Here is a 20666-nt window from a genome sequence, read left to right as displayed (position 1 = left end):
GACCTAATAACAGAAACATTGGAACTATGCAGAGCATTCAACTACATACTTGGACAAGACAGTTACTGAATTTGGTAAAAGCCCAGATTTGCTTACTGTGAATATAATCCTCTCTCACTGTCGCCAGGCTGGAGCAAGAATTGAATAGTTTTGTTGAACAAACTGCAACAGAGGAGGATGCGTTTGTCTTGATCACTCAGATTTAAAGCAAACATCGTTACTGATCCCTTTTGATAGATTCGGCTGCAAGTGGAAAAAGATGAATTAGTATTAATTGTTGACAATCCGGTTATTCTGCCGCTCTGCGCTAACCTTAAGTGTACACCCACTGGACTGTGGTTACTGCTTGCATGACATTTTCAATGTTTTAGTTACAATGCAATATTGGAGAGATGTGCTGTCCCTCTCCCCTACTCCTGCCAAGGTGTAGACTCCCTGGTTATCAGCACACTGCCAATTGATGCAAATAAAAAAGTCACACACACTCTCACTCACAATCTTACAAAACCACACACTTTTCTTTTCTCCCTTAGGCAGTCCCTTGGGATAGAGGATGACTTGCTTCCACTCTGCTTTGATGGGTTATGAGATGGCTAAGAAGTCCAATGTGTGATCTGCAGACTCTGCCACATGAGGGGCAGGTGGTGCTTGAAGGGTCAGGTAGATGAGTAGTTTGGAGGTTTTTGCACTCCATCCAATGCCTCGACTTTGCCTCCACATCTTCCTGACGAAACCCCTCGAGGTACACGATGCCTTCCCGAATGAGCTTTCTCCATCTCGGATGGTCATGAGCCAGGAACTCCCACGGGTCGACAGGGATGTTTGATCTCTTCAGGAATGCTTTAAGGACATCTCTAAAATGTTTCTGCTGTCCTCCTGGGAGTCTCCTGCCATGACCAAGTTCTAAGTAGTACAGCTACTTCAGCAGTCTGGTATCAGGCATTCGAACAATATGTCCCGCACAGCGGAGCTGGGTTTGGGTGATGAGTGCCCCGATGCTGAGGAGGTTGGCTTGGGAGAGGACGCTGAAGTTGGACTGCCTTTCTTGCCACCGGATTTGGAGGATCTTGCGGAGGCACCTCTGGTGGTACTTCTCCAGTGCATTGAGGTGCCTGCTGAAGGTTGTCCAAGTCTCTGTAATGTACCTGGATTTCCAAAAGGCATTCAATAAAGGTGCCACATAAAAGAGTAAGAGGCAAGATAAAGGCTCATGGTGTTGGGGGTAATAGAACAGCGTGAATAGAGGACGGGTTAACAGACAGGAAGCAGAGAATGGGCATTAATGGGGCATTTTCAAGTTGGCAGGCAATGAATAGTGGGGTACTGCAAGGATCAGTGCTGGGGCCTCAGCTATTTACACTCTATATTAATGACTTGGATGAAGAGACAGCGAGTAATGTATCTAAGTTTGTTGATACAAAGCTTGGTGGAAAGGTAAACTGAAGGGAGGATGTAGAGAGGCTGCAAAGAGATGCAGACAGGCTAAGTGAGTGGGCAACAAGATGACAAATGGAGTATAATGGAGGGAAGTGTGAAGAATTTTTTTTTTTTTTTTTTTTAAAAGGTGTGAAACTGGCAAGTGTTGATGTTCAGAGAGACTTGCGGGTACTCGTACAAGGAACGCACAAAGTTAACATGCAGGTGCAGCTGGCTATTAGGAAGGCAAATGGCATGTTGGCCTCTATTGCAAGGGGATTGGAGTCCAGGAATAAAGAGGTCTTACTAAAATTGTACAGGGATTTGGTGAGACTGCACCTGGAATACTGTGTGCAATTTTGGTCTCCATATTTAAGAAAGGATATACTTGCACTAGAGGCAGTGCAGCAAAGATTTACTAAATTGGTCCCTGGGATGAGGGGGTGTCCTACAATGAGAGGCTGAGTAAACTGGGCCTGTATTCTCTGGAGTTTAGACAAACAAGAGCAATCTAATTGAGACATACAAGATTCTGAAAGGGCTTGTTAGGGTAAAAGCTGAGAGATTGTTTCCACTTGTCGGGAAATCTAGAATGCAGGGGCAGGGTTTCAGGATAAGGGGCCAATCTTTCAGGACTGAGGTGAGGAGAAATTTCTACACTCAATGGGTTATGAGTCTTTGCAATTCTCTACCCCAGGAGGGTTGTGGATGCTCCATCATTGATGACATTTAAGGCTGCAATAAATTGATTTTTGATCTCGCAGGGAATCAACGGATATGGGGAGCTGGCAGGAAAATGGAATTGAAGCCCAAGATCAGCCATGATCATATTGAATGGCGGTGCAGGCTCGATGGGCCATATGGTCAACTTCTGCTCCTATTTCTTGTGTTCTTGTGAAGCATATAGGAGCGCAGGGATCCCTGTTGCCCAGTCTCAGGTTTGAGATTCTGATCCTCAAATACTCTCTTCCTCAGTTGGCCAAAAGCTGAACTGGCACATTGGAGGTGATAATGAACTTCGTCATCTATGTCTGCCTTCGCCGAAAGGAGGCTCCCAAGATATGGAAAATGATCCACATTTTACAGGATCTCTCCATTGATCTGGATTGACAGGGGAAGGTGTTGTGCTATGGGAGCTGGTTGGAAGAGGACCTTCGTTTTCTGAGTGTTTAGAGAAAGACCCATTTTCTCTTATGTTTCAGAGAAGGAGTCGACAACGATCAGGAGCTCAATTTCAGAGTGAGCGTGCACGCAAGCGTCATCTGCAAATTGAAGCTCGACAACTGAGGTTGGAGTGATTTTGGTTTGAGTGAAGGCAGTGTAGGCAGAATAGTTTCCCATCTGTTCTATAGATTATCTCTAAGCCTGTGGGTAGTTTGCTGGAGGTGAGGTGTAGCACTGCAGCGAGGAAAATGGAGAAGAGAGTTGGTGTGATGACACAGCCTTGCTTGACCCTGGTCTTGACTGAGATAGGGTTTCTGGAGGTTCCGTTGGTGAGGATCACGGCTTGCATGTCATCGTGGAGAAGATGGAGGATCCCTGCATTTATCTTGGATTCGCCACGCAGTGCACTTCGAGGCGCACACGCATACACACAGCCATAGCCATAACCACACCCTCTCACAGCAAAACAATTGCATGTGTCCTTCAAAAGGGTTTTAATTGCAGCCCTTCTGGAAAACAGAAATGTTAAATGAGTAGTGAAACAGTGTCAGGTTGCTCCATCTTTTTCTCATTCTTAAATACAGCTGGGTTATGCTGGGACCAATTTAATCTCACCCTTCAGAACAAGAAAAATGCAAAACAAACAATTATTGGATGGATTGCTGCCCAGAGTTTCCAGGTTTCTAACCTTGGAATTAAACTGGAAGTATCAGTGACTATTACACTGGTTCCTTACCACACAAATAACAGCAGCACATGGCGCGAAGCCTGGCATGACTGAATGTTGTGAATTGTTGTAGAAATATTTAGCATGGTCTCCTCTCTATTTTTAATGGAGGCATTAACTCTTTTTATAAATAGCAACACTTAAATTCGAAGAACAACAACTTATTTTACTTGAAGAGATTACATTTTTTTTTTTAAAAACTTACATTGCCACATGTTTCCTGTTATGTTTTTGTCAACTTTCCTCCATTATAAATCCTATGCCCACATTTATAATGGAAACTGCCTATGTCAACTTGTCACACTGTAATTGCACCCTACTGCCAGTGGTGGTGCTAAAATACCAGTTTTGCATCTTCCAGTTTCTCAGCTAGTACTTATTTTTGCCCTCTAACCCCAAATCATCTGAATAATAAACTTGACTTTGACTCCTCTGGCAGAATTTCATATCACGGGTCAGAACCCCAACATCACGATGACTTCTGGGTCCTGACCCCATGCTGACGTAGAAACATGCAGGTGTTGCAATATTTAATCAGCAAGAACTTAATTGGCCTAGAGTTGCATTTGCTGCCCAAATTGCAGCAGCAGACTTGGGAAGGAGGGGGGACTGAGGCAGCAGCCATTGCTGAGGCTGCCGTTCATCCAAAAAGGAAGCAGAGGCCAGTGGGCAGGGAGGGCCCCCGTGTCAGGACTGCCCCCCATTCTGCTGATAACTCACTGGAGGTGCTGCTGGAGGCAGGTGACTGCACGCAGAAGCACTCTCTTCCCTGCCAGTGGCAACAGAAGGCCTGCAAGACTCACCAAGAGGGCATGGCTGGAGGTGACATACAAGGTCAGCAGCAGAGGAGTGGTGAGAAGGAACTGGGTACAGTGCCAGAAATGCTTCAATGACGTTCGTAGGTCTGGCAAGGGAGGGGGGGTGGGTGCCAAGAGAGACCCAGATGGTATGCCTCCTGGTCAGCAGTGGGGGCTGGGTTGCCTACCAGTACCCAATATATGCCAATTGGACAGAGTTTCTCGGGGAACAAAGTCCTGAATGAAAGGCCATTGTGGGGGTTTAGATCGAGTCGGGTATGGATTGGAATTGACTGAAGGGTTTTAAAAAAAAAACAAGAAGGACAAGAAGAAGAAGGAGGAGGAATTATTAGAGGATTTATAGCCGGGATGGGAGGAAATACTGAATGGGTTGCCTAGGGATCAATAGATGGGGGCCAAATTGTATCTAATTTAGATCAATGTAGATTGTAATAATCTGGATATATTCCAGAAAAATGTCAGGATGAAAAGTTCATACTTGGAAATCTTATCGAGAATTATTCTCTCCCTGGCCACAGAACATAGAGGGAGAGGATAAGTACGGATAAAACCTTCCAAGGCAACAGTGTGAAATTTCTTCCTGGCATATTTTCTGGATTATTAACAATTCACATTACCTAGGATATTAAAATTGAAGTAGATATCTAAATTGCTTTATCTTCTCTAACTAAAGCAACAATAGAGCTCTTATATGATAAACATACAAGAATGACGGAGAGGAAAAAACCTTGTGGTCCGTCCAGCCTGTCTTCATTGTTTACTCAGAAGAAACATTTTATGTTGTTAACCATTGAATTTCAAATCGAACAGTAAAACTCACCCGGACAGATCGGAATCTTGAACTCCACCTTTTTCACCAGGGCTCCACCTGCCTCCTACTTTACAACAGTGACTACACTTTAAAAGTACTTTATTGGCTTTAAAAGGATGTCTTGAGGTCATGAAAGGTGCTCTATAAAATGCAAATCTTTCTTTTTTGATTCAGTTGGATGTTAAAGAATCCAAGGCACCATTTAAAGAAAAGTCACTATTTCTTATGGTGTCTTGACCAATATTCTGCCCTCGATCCCCCATCAACAATAACAGATTAGCCGCCCATTGTTATGGGGCAACGTGGTTGCCAGCAGCTGCCACAAATTATTTAATCAACAATGAACGATTTTGAAATGCAGTCAGACATGATAACATGATTTATAAATACAAGCTCTTTCTTCCTCAGCAACAAAGCCACTTTTTTGAAGCGGGATAACTAGACTTGCTGTAACATGCTACTTAACAGCCAAATAATTTGTGAGCAATCTAATGAGGTATGCATTATAAAACTGTTTCATTACCAACAGATGCTCTCAGCTTATATGGAGTGTTTTGTTTTCATAAAACCTGCATGGCTTTAATTCAGAATTTCTGGGGCCTTTCAATTGAAGGCTTGCTGAATCTATGATCTTCTACCTAACTCTTTATTGAATCCTTTATGAAAAGAGCAGGTTGGTAATGGATTTAAAGCACAGTCAATTCAGAAAACAAACAAAAAAGAAAAAAAAAAAAATCACTGCAGCAACTGCAAATTACATTTTCAAATAGCAGCAAAAGTTCAGTTCACTATTTTTCAATCTCGGGTGGGCTTAAAAGATCCCATGGCACTATTTTGAAGAGCAGGAGAATTATCCCCGGTGTCCTGGTCAACATTTATCCCTCAACTAATCTCACAAAAAAATGATCTGGTCATTATCACACTGCTGTTCGTGGGAGCTTGCTGTGCACAAATCGGCTGCTGCATTTCCTACATTACAATGGTGACAATGCGGACTGCGACACCGACCACTCCCTGGTGTGCAGCAAGGTTAGACTCAGACCAAAGAAGTTGCATCATTCCAAGCAGAAGGGCCACCCGCGCATCAACACGAGCAGAATTTCTCACCCACAGCTGTTACAAAAATTTCTAAATTCACTTGTAACAGCCCTTCAAAACACTCCCACAGGGGATGCTGAGACCAAGTGGGCCCACATCAGAGACGCCATCTATGAGTCAGCTTTGACCACCTACGGCAAAAGTGCGAAGAGAAATGCAGACTGGTTTCAATCTCATAATGAAGAGCTGGAACCTGTCATAGCCGCTAAGCGCATTGCACTTTTGAACTACAAGAAAGCCCCCAGCGATTTAACATCCGCAGCACTTAAAGCAGCCAGAAGTACTGCACAAAGAACAGCTAGGCGTTGCGCAAACGACTACTGGCAACACCTATGCAGTCATATTCAGCTGGCCTCAGACACCGGAAACATCAGAGGAATGTATGATGGCATGAAGAGAGCTCTTGGGCCAACCATCAAGAAGATCACCCCCCTCAAATCTAAATCGGGGGACATAATCACTGACCAACGCAAACAGATGGACCGCTGGGTTGAGCACTACCTAGAACTGTACTCCAGGGAGAATGCTGTAACTGAGACTGCCCTCAATGCAGCCCAGCCTCTACCAGTCATGGATGAGCTGGACATACAGCCAACCAAATCGGAACTCAGTGATGCCATTGATTCCCTAGCCAGCGGAAAAGCCCCTGGGAAGGACAGCATTACCCCTGAAATAATCAAGAGTGCCAAGCCTGCTATACTCTCAGCACTACATGAACTGCTATGCCTGTGCTGGGACGAGGGAGCAGTACCCCAGGACATGCGCGATGCCAACATCATCACCCTCTATAAAAACAAAGGTGACCGCGGTGACTGCAACAACTACCGTGGAATCTCCCTGCTCAGCATAGTGGGGAAAGTCTTTGCTCGAGTCGCTCTGAACAGGCTCCAGAAGCTGGCCGAGCGCGTCTACCCTGAGGCACAGTGTGGCTTTCGTGCAGAGAGATCGACTATTGACATGCTGTTCTCCCTTCGTCAGATACAGGAGAAATGCCGTGAACAGCAGATGCCCCTCTACATTGCTTTCATTGATCTCACCAAAGCCTTTGACCTCGTCAGCAGACGTGGTCTCTTCAGACTACTAGAAAAGATCGGATGTCCACCAAAGCTACTAAGTATCATCACCTCATTCCATGACAATATGAAAGGCACAATTCAACATGGTGGCTCCTCATCAGAGCCCTTTCCTATCCTGAGTGGTGTGAAACAGGGCTGTGTTCTCGCACCCACACTTTTTGGGATTTTCTTCTCCCTGCTGCTTTCACATGCGTTCAAATCCTCTGAAGAAGGAATTTTCCTCCACACAAGATCAGGGGGCAGGTTGTTCAACCTTGCCCGTCTAAGAGCGAAGTCCAAAGTACGGAAAGTCCTCATCAGAGAACTCCTCTTTGCTGACGATGCTGCTTTAACATCTCACACTGAAGAATGCCTGCAGAGTCTCATCGACAGGTTTGCGTCTGCCTGCAATGAATTTGGCCTAACCATCAGCCTCAAGAAAACGAACATCATGGGGCAGGATGTCAGAAATGCTCCATCCATCAATATTGGCGACCACGCTCTGGAAGTGGTTCAAGAGTTCACCTACCTAGGCTCAACTATCACCAGTAACCTGTCTCTAGATGCAGAAATCAACAAGCGCATGGGTAAGGCTTCCACTGCTATGTTCAGACTGGCCAAGAGAGTGTGGGAAAATGGCGCACTGACACGGAACACAAAAGTCCGAGTGTATCAGGCCTGTGTCCTCAGTACCTTGCTCTACGGCAGCGAGGCCTGGACAACGTATGCCAGCCAAGAGCGACGTCTCAATTCATTCCATCTTCGCTGCCTTCGGAGAATACTTGGCATCAGGTGGCAGGACTATATCTCCAACACAGAAGTCCTTGAAGCGGCCAACATCCCCAGCTTATACACACTACTGAGTCAGCGGCGCTTGAGATGGCTTGGCCATGTGAGCCGCATGGAAGATGGCAGGATCCCCAAAGACACATTGTACAGCGAGCTCGCCACTGGTATCAGACCCACCGGCCGGCCATGTCTCCGTTATAAAGACGTCTGCAAACGCGACATGAAATCGTGTGACATTGATCACAAGTCGTGGGAGTCAGTTGCCAGCATTCGCCAGAGCTGGCGGGCAGCCATAAAGACAGGGCTAAATTGTGGCGAGTCGAAGAGACTTAGTAGTTGGCAGGAAAAAAGACAGAGGCGCAAGGGGAGAGCCAACTGTGCAACAGCCCCAACAAACAAATTTCTCTGCAGCACCTGTGGAAGAGCCTGTTACTCCAGAATTGGCCTTTATAGCCACTCCAGGCGCTGCTTCACAAACCACTGACCACCTCCAGGCGCGTATCCATTGTCTCTCGAGATAAGGAGGCCCAAAAGAAATGGTGACTATACTCCCAAAGTACTGCATTGTCTGTAAAGCACTTTAGGATGCCCTGAGGTCATGAAAGGTGCTATATAAATGCAAGTTCTTTCTTTCTTATTACATAGGCATGGGATAAGGTAAAAGTTCTTCACTATTTGCTTCTAGCTACCTGATCAATAAACAGACTTGAGTGAAACCCCGACTTTGTAGTCTGGACCTTTTATCATGAATCCATGGCAACAGCAGCAACCATTTAGTGCAATTAAAATGCATCTCATCCAACAGACAAAAATGCCCCAGGACAGCATTAGGTGAGAAAAGTATTCAGGATGATTCTTTACCTATTGGGGTTGGTACAGTGCATGTACACACGCAGTGTTCCATTGCTGGCTGCATCTCTGTGCACAGCAGATACATTCAGCACCTTGGTGCCTACCAGCCTCTTGTAAATGAGAGAAAGCCAATAATCCTGCACAGAACAGAAACAAAGATTACACACACGTTATAGTCAGGAATTTCTAAAGACAGATATTAAACTGTAAGATGTTGAATGAGAATTCCAAAGCAGATTTGAAAACTTATTTTTAAAAAATACTTTGGATAGTGTTTATATTACTGGACTTTAAAAAAAAAATCATTCACAGGATGTTGGTATCCCTGGTAAGGCCAGCATTTATTGCCTTTCAAAAGGTGATGATGATTCACCTTCTTAAATACTCGAAGAGCGAAGTCCAAAGTACGGAAAGTCCTCATCAGGGAACTCCTCTGGGCTGACGATGCTGCTTTAACATCTCACACTGAAGAGTGCCTGCAGAGTCTCATCGACAGGTTTGCGGCTGCCTGCAATGAATTTGGCCTAACCATCAGCCTCAAGAAAACGAACATCATGGGACAGGACGTCAGAAATGCTCCATCCATCAATATTGGCGACCACGCTCTGGAAGTGGCTCAAGAGTTCACCTACCTAGGCTCAACTATCACCAGTAACCTGTCTCTAGATGCAGAAATCAACAAGCGCATGGGTAAGGCTTCCACTGCTATGTCCAGACTGGCCAAGAGAGTGTGGGAAAATGGCGCACTGACACGGAACACAAAAGTCCGAGTGTATCAGGCCTGTGTCCTCAGTACCTTGCTCTACGGCAGCGAGGCCTGGACAACGTATGCCAGCCAAGAGCGACGTCTCAATTCATTCCATCTTCGCTGCCTCCGGAGAATACTTGGCATCAGGTGGCAGGACCGTATCTCCAACACAGAAGTCCTCGAGGCGGCCAACATCCCCAGCTTGTACACACTACTGAGTCAGCGGCGCTTGAGATGGCTTGGTCATGTGAGCCGCATGGAAGATGGCAGGATCCCCAAAGACACATTGTACAGCGAGCTCGCCACTGGTATCAGACCCACCGGCCGTCCACGTCTCCACTTTAAAGACGTCTGCAAACGCGACATGAAATCCTGTGACATTGATCACAAGTCATGGGAGTCAGTTGCCAGCGTTCGCCAGAGCTGGCGGGCAGCCATAAAGACAGGGCTAAAATGTGGCGAGTCGAAGAGACTTAGTAGTTGGCAGGAAAAAAGACAGAGGCGCAAGGGGAGAGCCAACTGTGCAACAGCCCCGACAAACAAATTTCTCTGCAGCACCTGTGGAAGAGCCTGTCACTCTAGAATTGGCCTTTATAGCCACTCCAGGCGCTGCTTCACAAACCACTGACCACCTCCAGGCGCGTATCCATTGTCTCTCGAGATAAGGAGGCCCAAAAGAAAGAAAGGTCTTTTCAGTGGGCAGTTAAGAGTCAACCACTTTGCTGTGGGTCTGGAGTTGCATATATGCCAGACAGGGTCAGAATGGCAGATTTCCTTCCTTAAAGGACATTAGATTTTTTTTTCTTTACAGATAATCCTGTAGTTTCATGGTCACCAGAATACTAGCTTTTTAATCCACATTTATTTAGTTAAATTTAAATTCCCCAGCAGCCATGGGGGGGATTTGAACTCCTGTCTCTGGATTAGTTCAGGCTTCTAGATTACTAGGCCAATAACACAGCCACTATGGTACCACACCCCCTAGTAATCCTCAAATGAATGTGACTTCAAATCCCAGTTTGAGAATTCAGGTGTAAACAAAAATATGGCAATAAAAAAAGCTGCTTTCAGTAAAAAGTGACCATTAAGCTGTTGAACTGTCAAAACAAAAACCCCAACTGGTTCATTAATATCCATTCAGGAAGGAAATCTGCTGTCCTTAACACAATCTGGCCTATATGTGACTCCAGTCCCGCACCAATGAGGTTGACTCCTAACTGCCTTCTAAAGTGGTCTGGCAAGCCGTCCAATTGTGTATTAAACTCCTATTAGCAGTTGAAGAAGCCCCACCATCAAATTCTGGAGGGCAACTGGGGTGGGCAATACATTCCAGTCTTGCCAGTGACACCCACATCCCAAGAATTAATTTTTCCAAAAATTATAATTGTGAGTGGGGTATGATGATTTTCTCCACTGGTACAAGTTCTTTGATAATATTCTATTTATCAAGTGGGCTTTTTTTTGTTAATCCCAATAAATCATATAATATTCCCTCATTTAATCCTTCACACTAAAATGTTTACTCACTCTACTCAGGTTTACACATTTAGTTTAATGTTGAACGTACTTGTAACTTGATGAGCAGCATTTGTACCTTTCATTCCCTATAAAACCAATGAAGAGCCACCAGCAATCGTAATTTTAGCAGGTAATGTGATCCAGATCAGTTGTCTCTCTCTTCTTTAATGGAATATCAGACCTCCACGTACATAGTAAGAGGCAGTTTACTTGAAGTCTAACAAAGATAGTCAGATTCAAACCACTAATGGTGATCGAGGTGCAGGCAGCACATCTTAAATTTTCCAAACTGTGGCCCCATCCATGATGCTTACATCTCAGGAGGGAAATAGAAAAATACGTTCTCATAATTTTGAATTGTTGCAATGTTGCAGTTTCCGGGAGATTAGTCTTTAATTCCTGGAGACTCCAGGGCAATTCTGGCGAGTTGGCGACCCTACCTTCACTCCGTTCCACTGAAGGGCCAGAGCCCACTCTTGCCACTGAGAGGGATAAAATGGTACATTGGGACGGAGTTCAAAAGAGTTTTGAAATCAGCAATCCTGACCTTGCAAATCATCGAAAGAATTCCCACCCACAGCCAAATATCACTGCCACAATGGCAGGAGGAGCACTGGGAAATTATAAATTACACATGCATGGCTGCAAATGTGATTTGGTTTTGCAACTTGTAGTAGCACTGAGCACCCCCCACCCCTCAGTGAAAGTTATGCACTTTCCAATTCACCCAAGTCAAGCTCAACTGCACAAAACTCCACTTCAGTATAATGTTGTGGAAATTTGAACAAGTCCTTACAACCAGTAAACTAGGAAAAAATTGCCCAGACCTATCTCCTGATGGAAACATATTTTGTTTGTGATTTTTCAGTCATGCCAGAGAGAGCAAGGTCACAAGAGACCGAGAAAAAGCTTGCCCCTCAAATCTGAGCAACATTCAAACCCGAGTTGCAGAGGTAGAAAGCCATAACCATGCCAACCAGCATGCAGCAAAGATCGAGTATCTCAGTATTTTTGCATCAACCAAAGAATTCACCTTGCTATCATGTGGCCAGGAGCAGCAGGTCAGTTCAGGACCTCCACAGATCATAGACACAGTCCATGGTGCTCAAGCAGTGCGTTGGTTGTTGTGCCAGTAGGCGTGGTTGAACAAAATGGCAGAGCATGTCTCATAGTCCAACCTTTCTTTCCTTCATAAGCTGAGGCTTTCAAGGGAAGCCCGCATACAAATGCAAGAAGGGCCTAGGATGTTAAGCTTGGGTCTCAATGTGATGTTCCAGTGCTAGAGGTGACGATCCTAATGAAACCAGAACATATTTACTGGGTTTGCTTTAGTTTAAACCTGAGCAAACTGGCTGCTTTATCAACCCAAGATTCTTTGAGTTAGGTACTGGTTAAACTAGAGGCAAATTATGTACAAACCCCAAAATGGCTTTGGACATTTACAATGGAATGCCAGTGAAAGTTAGTGTTTTGTTTGCATCATAAAAGGTCACTACTTATTTTGGTAAACACTGAACCATACATACGGGCAATGGGTCAAGGGTCCTATCCACCAGCTGGTAATACCCTGCACCAAATAAAGCCTGTCTGATGACAACATCAATGCCCAATTTAGCCGACAGTCCAAGTTTGTCCAACCACCTGTAAAACAATAGAGTAGATGACGACCCAAATTCTCAGACCATGTGAAGCTTTTTCTATATTGAGTGCCATTCTGTTGGTTAAGGAACAGTCTCAAGTGTTAATTGTATATTAATTGCATGCAAGCATATTAACTGAGATTCAGTTGAACCCCTATAAATAGACATAGGCTAAAACTGTTGCTGTTGGGTTTGGAGGTGTATGCTTGTAAGGTGTAACTCTGTAAATGCTTACAAAAGTGTGCAAAGATTGGCTCCAGTGTGATCCTACACCAACTGGCTTTCTGGATTAAAACACTAATTGATATGAGTAGCAGTCTCCGATGCAATCAATCTCAAGCCCCCAACACTATTATTACACAGTATCCTGTAGGCTTGATGGGATCATCATCAGACTAAAGTAGAAGGGCAAGTCATCAAAACTTTCAATTTACCATTCTAACTAGAAGTTCTAAGTTATAGCGGTAGTAAGTGTGCTCAAAATGATCTCAGCAGCACTGCCCTACCTGCCTACGATTAGGGAAGGGGAATAAAGTTAGTCAGGATTCCCACTACTAATTGTTATCCTGCAACATCTTTGGAAGCATAATGTAGATGTTGGCGGCGGGGTTGCGGTGGATGGTGTGCGAAGGACAGGATTCAGTCGAATAGATATCCGAGCCTGTCAAGGTTCACATAGCAATAATAACCAGTTGGCTGAGGTACTGGAGGGTGATGGTCACCTCTGCAGCTGAACCTCAGCAAGGAGTCAAGGACTGGATCAGTTTCCAAAATCCCTTAGATACCTTGTGATAATTCTATTGCCCTTGTTCATCTTGAGAGAGGGAGAGAAATGACAAATACACATTGGAGGGTTTCAAGTTATTTTTGAGCAGCTTCCAAAATAGGATTCTTGCAAATGTTCCATGAAACTGGAGGGGGCAAATGTGTAAAAATATTGATAGGTTCATCAAGGAGAAAAGCAAATGATAAAAGTTTTAAAGAATTCAGTGCAACGGACATATGTTGAATATCAGGAGCCCAGGATTGCCCAGTGAATTAGAAGCTAGGCCTTTCACCTCTGGTTAAGTAGGTGCAATCCAGTCAGACCAATGAGACAAAAGTCTGAGAGACTATCAGTGTCCTACACCAATTGAGTTTAGGCAGCTTCAATCCAGCTTCAGGGTGGAATGAGGGTCATGGTCAAAAATGCACACATGTGGAAAGAAGTAACATTTGTATGGATGCAGCAGGGTGGTCTCCTGAGGGTGGGTTTAACCCATGTTTTGGAGCAGAACTAGGGAGAGTTGTACTCTACATCTGGTTGTACTGCACATCTGGTTCCAAATGCTGGTATACCACTGTGCTAAAAATATAATCCACACACCCTGCCCACTCCTCCCCCAAGTTACTTACAGGATAATAGATGCTTCCTACTCACATAAAACCAGCTACATATTTGTCCGATAGGTCGGGAGCACCTCCTCCAAAAGCTGAACTGGTCTCCCCTAACCACACCTTCTTATCAGGAACAATTTTAGCCACAACCTGTAATAAGGGAAGAATAAAAGAGTCTAAAAAGGTTACCTCAATTGGAAAATCAATGTCATTAGTGGCTGAACTGTAAACACAAGCCAACCGAATTGGCAATTGTAAATGAATGAATTGTTCCATGATCCAGAATGTCAGAGCAGCTAAAAGAGCTGCTGATTATCTAGATCCGGTATTTGTAAATGACCCATAAAATGGATAAGAAATGGAGGTCCAGGCAATCCTTGGGGGGGGGGGAACAGTGAACATAGCTATCAAGTTCAACATGAACTGGCACTCAGACACCAGAGATCAGAAGCCGTATATAAAATTTTAAAATTTCAAAATGAGCAAACAACTTAAGCAAATGGATTGAGGGAAGCTGTTCAATAGCACTGCCCAATGATCTGAACAAATAAAGTTTTTTGTTTAGAAAGTCTAACAGGGAAATCTACTGTCCAATGCTGTAGAGAGTACAGCTTAGACATTTGTTTTTTCTGCTAGAATGCAGTGACAATTGGACAGAAAATAGACATTGCTGTAAATGGTCCTTCAATTAGTTATCGTTTACAACAGACTTAATAACCCTTAGTTATGTTTCCATCATTAACTCCACCCCTCCCCCCCACTGCTGGCAAGTATTCAGTAATTTTTTTAACTGGTGTCATGAAATTGACTAGCAGTTGAACATGAAATATTTGCTTACCTGAAATATTTGATTAATTTTTAGTACGAGGCTGTCCAACACTTGGGGGCTCAGGAAGTCCTTCAGTGATGCATTTCGCCCATTCACATAATAACTGGGAAAGGATAAAGCAGTTAATTGAGACTGCATGCATTTCAGGAGATGATACTAAGGCAAGACCGTGAATGTTTGCCTCCGATTACAAGGAAGAGGTAGATTTAGATCTTTTCATGCGTGGGGCTATATGGCTTTGACTCTATAGAAATTAACAAATGAAAAACATGATGGGTGCTTTGCTTCCAGAACCTCTGTTCAGCTCTAGACAACCATGATAGATATATCAATAGATATACTTAAACAACACCTCCTCCCCTTCTCTTCCTAACATCCCCCTCACCCCACCCACCAACCCACAAAATATGTCCCATTATCCTTAGGATAACTGTGCAGATTGAGAGAGAGACCTTTTCCATTCATCAAGATGGTCAAGTCCTACTTTTGGTCTCATATCCTTATCAGCCAAAAAAGTTTTCATCATAAGTAAAATATATAACTGCATCCACTGCCTTGTTATTCCACATGTTCACCAAGCCTCTGTGAGGGATGTTACATCTTAGCTGTGTATTCAACTTCTCACGTAACCTCCGAGTCTGCATCTCCTTGTTCCAGAGCCCATGTTAAAAGGAATTGATAAACTGGATTGCAGAAGGATGTCCAATATTAAGCTATTAAATACTTCAGTAACATCACCACTAAGTCATGTAAACATCTTCAATACCCACAGTCTCTCCTCAAAGAACTAAAGTCCAATCCCAGTTATCAAATTTAGTCACCCTTCTTCATACTCCCTCCAAGGCCAAAATATTTCCCATATAGATCAGTACACAGAACGTCAAACAATTGTCAAGGGGAGAGAAGATCAATGTTTGCACTGACATCACTTCCCAGATGTGCTATATTCCTCGAGTCAAGGGCAATGCTAGGACAGTATAACCTGTGCAATTGCACTAGGCCCCGAATGGATCTGGTGAATATTTAGTATAACTGTCTTTGAAAATGTAACGGCCTCAAACTGAGCCCATGCAAGGCAAAAACTGCCTCTGCCTTCAGCTATAGATTTGAAGATTCTGTTTACCTTTCTCAGCGCCCCTTCACATTGTACCAATGGTTCCTAGCCAAAGCGGAGATACCATTGTCGTATAAATGGGTTACTTACTGGTGCCAGGTGATTGCATCAACGACTTTCCCTCCAGTTCCAAGGAATCTAAAATAAAAAAAGAGGGGTAAAAACCTCTTCAAATATTAGTTAAAAGACCAATATGAAAAAAAATCCAGAATGGATTGTTGTAATAAAAATTGTGAATTACAGAAGATATGACAGCATCAATGAATTGATGTGATACTTAGACTACTCAACATTCAAACAATTATGCGTTGGATTAACAAATCAGTATATTTTTGACATTTGCTAATTGGGGTTTGGACTGCAGCAGCAAAAGCTGAGTATCTTCTTCAACACACATGGCAAATGGACAAGGGCAGACAGAAAGGTGACAGCAAAAAAGCAGAAAGAAAACAGAGGAAGACAAAAGAATAGAAACAGACAGCAAGAATGGTGAATTGGGAGAAAAACCCAGGCCCGTCACCACGTGGAAGATCAAGAGCAGCAGGTGCACGGGAACACTGTCACAGAATTACACAGAAACAAGTTATTCAGTCCAAAGGATCCACACCAGTGCTTATGCTGCACACGAGGCTCCTTTCACATCTCTCCATCTAACCCTAACAGCATATTCCTTTCTCTTACTTGTGTTTATCTAGTTTTCCCTATGCTAGTCACATCAATTATTCATTGTGGTAGTAAGTTACACATTCCTATCACACTTTGGGTAAAGAATACCTCTCCAAGTCACACATCATCCTGACTTGGACAGATATCATTGTTTGTTCATTGTTGCCGGGTCAAAATCCTGACATTCCTACACAATAGCATCTTCACCATATAGACTGCAGTGGCTCTAGAAGGCGGCCACCACCTTCTCGGGGCAATTAGGAAAGAGCAGTAAGTGCCAGCCTTGCCAGTGATGCCCACATCCCAAAAAAGACAACAGAAAGCACAAAAGATGAAAGGTACTGACCTAAAAACACAAGTAATGAGAATCACAAAGGGAAGTGAATCTAAAGGAGAGAAACTGATTGGGAAACAAAGAAAAATAAATTTGCTGTTTTGTTAATTTAGAGCTTTAGCACTTATTAGATCTTAGCTGACTAGTGCTAACTTTATTCAGAAAGAGTTCTCTGCCACACTGACCATTTCAAACTCAAAATTGCTAGACTGGGATAAAGACAAGAAATGCTGGAAACACTCAGCAGGTCTGGCAGCATTTGTGGAGAGAGAAGTACAGTTAATGTTTCAGGTCAGTGACCTTTCATCAGGGGTTCTGATGAAAGGTCACTGACCTGAAACGTTAACTCTGCTTCTCTCTCCACAAATGCTGCCAGACCTGCTGAGTGTGTCCAACATTTCTTGTTTTTATTTCAGTTTTCCAGCATCTGCGGTATTTTGCTAGACTGGGGAATGGATACATCAGCTGACCTTTGAGCCCTGACCCATCTGCCAGCTCGGTCTTGAGGACTGGTTCATTACACTGCCAAGCTAAACTGACACTGTGTCCTCCCCTTAAGTGTGGGAGATTCATGGCAATGCATTGTCTGACAATCTAGAATTCCTGTTGCATAAGTGGAAGCCAATCAAACATTTATACGTGCAAATGTTTCTAAAGTGTATTAACAAACCCCATTTTAAATAGATATTATGTGCAAGAAACAGTTCTGTTAGGCTCTTTATCAAGTTCCAATTTAAGGGCCTAATCATCATTTCCAGATCAGACTGTTTGCCCTCTCAGGTGGACATTGAGGATCCCATACTACTATTCAGAGAGGCGCAGTGGCGCAGTGGTTAGCACCGCAGCCTCACAGCTCCAGCAACCCGGGTTAAATTCTGGGTACTGCCTGTGCGGAGTTTGCAAGTTCTCCCTGTGACCGCGTGGGTTTTCGCCGGGTGCTCTGGTTTCCTCCCACAGCCAAAGACTTGCAGGTGGATAGGTAAATTGGCCATTATAAATTGCCCCCAGTATAGGTAGGTAGTAGGGGATGGTGGGGATGTGGTAGGAATGTAGAATTAGTATAAATGGGTGGTTGATGGTCGGCACAGACTCGCTGGGCCGAAGGGCTTGTTTCAGTGCTGCATCTCTAAATAAATAAATAAATAATGTCTTTTCCAATACCTGTCCCTCAAGCATCATCACTAAAACAGATTATCTGGTCAATTATTTCACTGCTCTTCCTGGGATGGTGCTGTGTTTCCCTACATTATAGCAGTAATTAGATTGCAGTGTATTTTATTGGCCTGAAAAACTTTGGGACAACCTGAAGATGTGAAATTGTACAGATGCAAATTCTTTTTCTTTATCCCAAAGTCCCTTGTTGACTAAATAGGCAAAAATCTCGAATTGCCACGTGAGTGTTCCTTTTCTATAAACTGCCTTGTTGGAGGAGATGATTAAAGGGCAATCTTTACGAGCAAACAAAATCTCTGGTAATTAATAGGTGGAAAATCAAGGGGCACTGCTCCTGGAGCAGACTTTGGAAGATTGCCATCTAACTCACCCTTTTAGCAAGGTGATTATCGGTCGTTTCCTAGGCTGCCCGATATCAGGTCCATACAACCCAGTGTGGTTGTAGATCCTGAATGTATGCAGCAGACTATGCAAGTGCTGGAAGTCTTGTCCAAGTTGAGTGCCTTGAATTTTTATGTGAGCTTTCTTTCGAAAACTGTTGGGCTCTGTGAACACAAGATAAAAGAGTATCACTGGGTGACAAAGTTACATGTTGTCTACCAAATGCCTACTTCCTCTTAAGTTCCTGGTCACAAATGATAACTATTTGTGGTCATCTCCACAGTACTAATTAGGTTCAGTAAAAAGGTCCCTAGCTTCTGCGCATTTCCAGCATTTGTTTGTATTTACTTTGTTTCTCAGAAGAGCACACAGATGTAAAATGCTAACTAACGGTAGCAGCAGCATCATCAGTCTACAGCATCAGTGAGGAGTTGGGGCAATTCAAACTTTCTGGATGGATGTCCCCAAGTTTACTGCTTGAATATCAGATCATTTACTTCAACTGAAACGGAGGTACAGCCTGGTGTGGTGCAAAGAAGTCACATTTGCAATGGACCCCTTCCCCTTCCTAGTAGGTTGGGGTGAAGTTCCACTGTTGCCCTTAGAAAGTACAAGAACAGAGTGCATGATTGTCCACTTGTAAATGGATGTGATGTTAAAATGTAATGGAGAAACCAGCTGGACAGTTAAACTGACCAGAAAGTGGAATAATGTTCAAAATAACTTATTTCAAGAATCCTAGCGGCTATTTCTGAAAGGAGACTTTATCTAACTGTCTCAGCTGAACTCACACCTGTTCTAGTTGTTAAAGAACTGTGTTTTAATACATAAGAAATAGGAGGAGTAGACCATATGGCCCCTCGAGCCTGCTCTGCCATTCAATCAGATCATGGCTGATCTTCGGCTTCAACTCCACTTTCCCGCCCGCTCCCATATACCTTGATTCCTTGAGAGACCAAAACTCTATCTCAGCCTTGAATAAATTCAACAACTGAGCATCTACAACCCTCTGGGTTAGAGAATTCCAAAGATTCACAACTCTTTGAGTGAAGTTTCTCCACATCTCCATTCTAAATGATTAACCCGTTATCCTGAGACTGTGCTCCTGTGTTCTGGATTCTCCAGCCAGGGGAAACAACCTCTTAGTGTCTACCCTGTCAAGCCCCTTCAGAATCTTGTATGTTTCATTCTTCTAAGCTCCAGAGAGTTCAGGCCCAATTTACTCAGCCTCTTATCATAGAACAACCCTCTCATCCGAGAAAGGCAAGTATACCCTTCCTTAAATATGGAGACCAAAACAGCGCACAGTACTCCAGGTGTGGCCTCAACAAAGCCCTGTACAATTGTACCAATAATTCCTTATTCTTGTACTCCAATCCTCTTGCAATAAAGGCCAACATACCATTTACCTTTCTAATTGCTTGCTGTAGCTGCATGCTAACAGTCTGTGCTCCTTGTATGAGTACACCCAAGTCATCCTGAGCATCAGCATTTAGAGGTTTCACACCTTGTAAAAAATAATTCTGCCTTTTTGTTTTTGGTACTAAAGTGAATAATCTCACACTTCCCCACATTATACTCCATCTGCCAGCTGGTTGCCCATTCGCTTGACCTGTCTATATAGTGTTCTCCACACAGCTTATGTTCCCACCTAGCTTTGTATCATCAGCAAACATTACTCTTGGTCTCTTCCTCGAAGTAAGTCATTAATATACATTGGAACATTTACTTCATAAACACTTTTATAGCTTTTTCAAAAAGAATCTTTTTTAATGATTCGATTCCCTATGTCTCCCCTTCCCAAGAAAACTCAGCATCAACCTACCATTGCCAAGTTCCCAGGACATGTTATATTTTCTTGATGCACAGTATTGCAGGAGCTTTTGAGCATTTGAACTGTCCCATGCATGGCCTTTCCTCAATAAGGCATTGAGACCAAAGATTAAATGAAGCCCAGAGCAGTTTGCAAAACTGTTTAAGATGTCCATGGATCTTTCTGTAGGTAAAAAATAATGGTCAATTATAGATCACAGTAGATACTTGTACCCATACACGCCACTTACAAAACAATGGTGCATTGTACAGAATCGCAATCATCTTACTTGCAGCTCGTGTTCAGTCATACACTGAGACTTAAAATGTTCTACTCAATCTCT

At 43.6% G+C, this 20666-nt stretch overlaps 1 protein-coding gene across 1 annotated transcript in view; it reads right to left on the bottom strand.

Annotated features, from left to right (window-relative positions):
- The window catches only part of hpse (heparanase), a 39760-nt gene that overhangs the window by 7995 nt on the left and 11099 nt on the right, over positions 1–20666 (bottom strand). The window contains exons 4-11 of the mRNA XM_068044841.1: positions 20336–20506; positions 18500–18674; positions 16047–16094; positions 14852–14945; positions 14057–14163; positions 12523–12637; positions 8740–8867; positions 97–243 (exon numbers count right to left, since the gene is read on the bottom strand). Of these exons, the coding sequence (XP_067900942.1) occupies positions 97–243; positions 8740–8867; positions 12523–12637; positions 14057–14163; positions 14852–14945; positions 16047–16094; positions 18500–18674; positions 20336–20506 (985 nt within the window). The remainder of the gene's footprint in view (positions 1–96; positions 244–8739; positions 8868–12522; positions 12638–14056; positions 14164–14851; positions 14946–16046; positions 16095–18499; positions 18675–20335; positions 20507–20666) is intronic.

This window comes from Heterodontus francisci, chromosome 1 (genome assembly GCF_036365525.1).
Source record: "Heterodontus francisci isolate sHetFra1 chromosome 1, sHetFra1.hap1, whole genome shotgun sequence".
NCBI classification, from domain to species: domain Eukaryota; kingdom Metazoa; phylum Chordata; class Chondrichthyes; order Heterodontiformes; family Heterodontidae; genus Heterodontus; species Heterodontus francisci.
The sequence above is the reverse complement of the archived record's forward strand: the minus strand, read 5'-3'. Positions and strand labels throughout refer to the sequence as shown.